Raw genomic sequence first — 4,917 nt, forward strand, 5'->3', positions numbered from 1 at the left:
AAGAAGAAGAAGAAGAAGAAGAAGAAGAAGAAGAAGAAGAAGAAGAAGAAGAAATAATAATAATACAAAAAGTAACAATAAACTAGCGGCACCCCCAGCCGCCCGCCGTATGAGCCCTACCAAACAGCCGGACTCACCGTTTGAGGAGCAAAAGGAGCAGAGCCACGAGGATCAGAAGCAACACGCACAGAAAGACCACCAGAATCATCAAGACAAAGGAATCTGGAGACAACGAGGAGAAGGAAAGAACATTGTTAGTTCAGTTTTAGGAAGAGTTTTTTAAATATAGTTTTGGTAGAGTTTTTACGGTGCTCGCAACTGCATATTGTCATATGAGCGCCAGAAGATTAGAGGCGTTGCAAGGGAATAACAAACATAAAAAGAATAAGGGGAGATAAGGGTGATAGTTGTTTGATAGGAAAGAAGAAGCAAACCACACTAGAGCACCCTCCAACCCCCCCACAGTAAGAGCTTTACGGCACTTGCAACACAATTAGGTCATGTAATAAGTGCCGAAGATCAGCTGGTGCTTTTGTGTGGTACTTTCGGAGATGGATGTTCAACTGGGAGGTCCCGCCTTTTAAATAACCTAATAGTGTTGATAGGGGCGTTAAACCTATATCATTTTGTTCACGTTGGAAACTCAGAGACATTCTCGACTTCCGGAAAGCATACAGGACACAGTGCAGGCAGCGGATTAAGTGCTCAAGCACCAACAATCTGACAGGTTCTTTCGCGGTCCATTGCTGGGTACTCATTCCATCCCAGGTGGAAAGAGGAAAATTAGTGGGAAGCGTCTTTTCCCAAGCACACTGCGTCGGGGCCCGAACAAAGGTTGAAACCATGACCTTTTAGCTGCGAGCCCGACACGCTATATCAGAACTACTAGACCACGGACACCACATATTATTATTATTATAAAGCTACAACAAACTCTACCTGTCTTTCCAATAAACATTTTTCTCAGTATTTACAGCTCCTTTTACATGTGTCTTTTGAGAGTAATGGTGGTCTATATTAGTCTACTTTTGGTCAGAATTGACGTACGACTACAATAGAATAACGTTTTGATAGTCTCTAAATCAAATAAAGGAATAACTTCTGAGCGGTTTTTACGAAAGATGTTAAAATGGTAGTAAGTAAGAAGCAACATTTGAGTAATATGTATTGTGTTGAATTGAACAATATGTGAAATGGCACGGTGGAATCAGGCGCTCGTCAATTATGGGCCATGTGGAGTTATTGGTATCATCTTAAAGCTGGTTCATTTGTCTATCGGAAGATGAAAAGAAATGTACCAATTTATCTGAAATAGAAGGCAAGATGCTTGCGATTGAAGGATGTAGGGTCTCCTGGTTAAGGTACTAAAATTACAGAGAAAATGGCCGCCGAAAATTGGTAACTTCAATACCTTGAGAGTCCTTGAAAACTGAAAAATGACATATTTTGTGGCTTTAATCAACAGTTTTCAGTAAAGTTCATATGGAAATATGTTTTATATGGACATACAAGGTGTTGAGTCAAAACAAACCAAAAATTGGTAAAAAATGCAATTTTCTCAGATAAAAATTATTTTGACGAGCACCTGATTTCACCATAATGCTTCACATATTATATTGTCCACTGATCAAGTCATTGTGACGGTGACTTGGTCATTCTTACCCTAGAGTTGTGTCGATGGCCTAGTGGTTAGGCTACCGGACTCATAGTCGTCAGATTGCTGGTTCGGGGATTCAAGCTACAACTCGGTCCGACGTTGTATCCTTGGGAAAGGCACTTTTCACAGAGTTTCCCACTTGGTTCGGTTCTTTCGGAGATGGACGTTAAACTCGGAGATCCTGCCTCTTAAATAACCTAACAGTGTTGATAGGGGAGTTAAACCTATACCTTTTCACGTCCAGTCACATCGTGCTACCAGGAAAGTCTATGGTAAGACAGGAAACATTTTTTTAAAGCAGAAAATCCCACATTCATTCGAAAAAACCGCTAAAAGTGGTAGAATTTTTTAAGCCACCCATCTATGTCAAGGGCACAACAACAACAGGTCACTACTGGCAAAAATCAGGACTGGTCACTTCTCTGGGCTGCGGGCCCACAAAAGGTAGAATAGACACAATATCGGACCCAAATCTTTCCATTGTGCAGCTAGGAGCCTAAAGATTTGGAGCACTGGCTGAAGGATTGGCATCTCTTTGGGAGAGGATTCAGGAAAGTTGGACTGCCTCACCCTCTACCCAAGAGAGGCTGTGGCCCTGGCGAAGAGCAAGCTCTTCGGGGCTCCAAACAGTTCGAAAGGATAGGCTACCACGCACACACACACACACACACACACACACACACACACATACACACACACACACACAAACCAACAATCACTGATGAGCTCCCACCTTTTTCACAGTCCTTCGTGGCTGTCAGATTGTAGCCGTCCCGGCACTTCTCACAATACCCGCCGTTGGTCTTGAGACAGCTTTGGCAGGCTTTGTCCATGCAGGTCATGTGACAGTAGTTTCCCCATAGGCCTTCCGGGCAAGAGCTGTTGGTAAGCAGCTCCTTTGGCACTGAAAAAAATGGTGAAATGGTAGAGGTTTAACGCCCCTATCAACACTACTATGTTATTTAAGAGGCGAGGCCTCCGAGTTTAACGTCCGTCTCCGAAAGGACCGAGCCAAGTTTGACATTCGTGCAAAGTGCCTTTCACAAGGACACAACGTCGGGTCGAGCTGACGCTCGAACTCCCGACCTGCAATCTCACGATTACGAGTCCGTCTGCCTAATTACTAGGCCACCGACGCCACTCCGTAGGCACTGTTGATGGAAAGAGAACATTTTCGTATCTTGTACAATCATTTATTATGTGGTAAGAGTAAATTTTGCCCTTCCCCACCTGTTTTTTTTCCATTTCCAAACCAATAAACATGTTATAAGAGTCTTTTGCGTATCTTTTAAAATCAATTATGTGGCAACAGTAGACAACCTCACCTTTCCCTTGTTCTTTTTTTCAAAACAAGTTGACAGGGTCTATTGCGTATCTTCTACAATCATTTATGCGGTAAAAGTTAATTTCACCCCCCCCCCCAACCTTTCCAACCACTATATGCCACCATCCCCCTTTTCTCTTCCAAATCTTTAAACAGACTAATAATAATAAGGTCTTTCGCGTAACTTTTATAATCAGTTAAGTGGTAAAAATGAATTCCAACAACACCCTCCTCCACCCCCACCCCCCAGAAAAAAAATCGTTTTCACTTCCGAGTCTTTGAACAAATTAACAGGGTCTTTTGCGTATCTTTGAACGTGAATTATGAGGTAAAAGCCAACCACCCACCCTCAATCCCTCTTCTTTTTTTGTCCAAATTCTTTTCACTTCTAAGTCTTTCAACAAGTTGTAAGGGTTTTTTCGTGTATAGTATCTCAGTGACCCACGTTTGGCCCCATAAGGAGGGAAGACGTCAGGCGTGCATGCTTTGTCAAGTAAGTTTAGAGCGAAGGACGAGCGCTTACTTTTGCCGGTTCTAATCTGTTACAGTTGATAGAAGAACTTCGTAAGGTTCTGTGGCCTAAATCAACACACATTTTTTGTGTAGCTCTGTTAGTTAATTAATTAGTTAGTTTGTTTGTTCCTTCGTTCGTTTCTTTGTCTGTTTGTATTATTGTTTGTGTGTTTGATTGTTTGTTTGCTTTTTGAGAGGGGAAAAGGAAAGGGATTGGGTTGGGGGGGGGTGTTCTTTTATTTTGTCAGGGTAAATGAAAACATAACAATACTCGTTCCTGAAAAAACACCACAACAGCAACGTCTAGTGCTGCTAAAAATCCATGGACATTGAAGAATTATTGTCTGACCAGACAGTCCGCTTCCAACTCATGGAAAGGAGACGCGGTGGGTGGTTGGCGGGTGCTGTGGTGTGGTTTGCTTCTTCTTTCCTATCAAACATCGATCGTCCTTACCTCCCCTTCTTCTTTTTTATGTTTGTTACTCTCTTGTAACACCTCTACTAATCTTCTGGCGCTCATATAAACTTATACACTTGCGAGCGCCGTAAAAGCTCTACTAAAACTATCTAAACTAAAAAGGAGGCAGGGCTCTTTGCTGGAAGACCAGTTCGACGTAACGTGTTGACCACCCACACTCCAAGTGGCCGAATGTCTCCGGGTGCTCTCATGGCCTAGAGGTTAATGTGATCGCCTCTCTCATTCAAAGGTCCTGGGTTCGAATCCGGGTAGCGACCGAAAAGATTTGTTCTCTAAAAGTGTCTCCTTTCACCGCATTTCCTTCTCTCTTGCAATATTCTGTCGTCTGCTTTCGTCTCCACTTTTTGCCCTCACTCCCTCTCTTCCTTTGCCCGCTCCACTGGACTCCGGACTCTTTCTGCGGCCTTTCTGCTGTTACTCCTAGCTCCTTCTTGCTGCCGTCTTTCAGCCGCACCCCTGATCTTCTGATAGGAAAGATCTACACCTAGCCTTCTCGGACAAGGGCGAAAAATCTCGGAGGTGCCGTGTGCATGTTGCGCACGTTAAACATCCCTTGGTGATCCAAAATCGATACGAGTAGGCTTCGGCCACCACCCGGGCAAAATTCAAAATTTCCTCCTACCAATTGAAAATGTTTGGTGTGTCCTGCGCTCATATGACCGTATGCAGTTGCGAGCGCCGTAAAACACTTACCAAAAAAAAATTGAAAAATAAAAAACGTCTCCAGTGGTGGGAGCACTGAGTGACGCGTGAAAGCGACAGCTGGATCTTGCTCGCCAAATCTGAGAGTGGCAATTCGCGATTCAGTCAGCTTCAAAGAATCGCGAGTACGCGAGCGCTCGTGGAACTGTGGCGGAACACTGACTGAAACGGAACAGAGCGTATCAACACGCCACTTGGCGAGCGCGAGTCCCACTCTTTTTATCCCCTCCATCCTCTCCTCCC

At 43.9% G+C, this 4,917-nt stretch overlaps 1 protein-coding gene across 2 annotated transcripts in view; it reads right to left on the bottom strand.

Moving 5' to 3' along the window:
- Positions 1-4,917, bottom strand: part of LOC101852437 (multiple epidermal growth factor-like domains protein 6) — a 31,544-nt gene that overhangs the window by 1,805 nt on the left and 24,822 nt on the right. For both annotated transcript variants that reach the window (XM_005109782.2, XM_005109783.2), the window contains exons 2-3: positions 2,391-2,561; positions 138-222 (exon numbers count right to left, since the gene is read on the bottom strand). In XM_005109782.2, the coding sequence (XP_005109839.1) occupies positions 138-222; positions 2,391-2,561 (256 nt within the window). The remainder of the gene's footprint in view (positions 1-137; positions 223-2,390; positions 2,562-4,917) is intronic.

The sequence above is a fragment of the Aplysia californica genome, unplaced genomic scaffold, assembly GCF_000002075.1.
Source record: "Aplysia californica isolate F4 #8 unplaced genomic scaffold, AplCal3.0 scaffold00816, whole genome shotgun sequence".
Taxonomy (NCBI): domain Eukaryota; kingdom Metazoa; phylum Mollusca; class Gastropoda; order Aplysiida; family Aplysiidae; genus Aplysia; species Aplysia californica.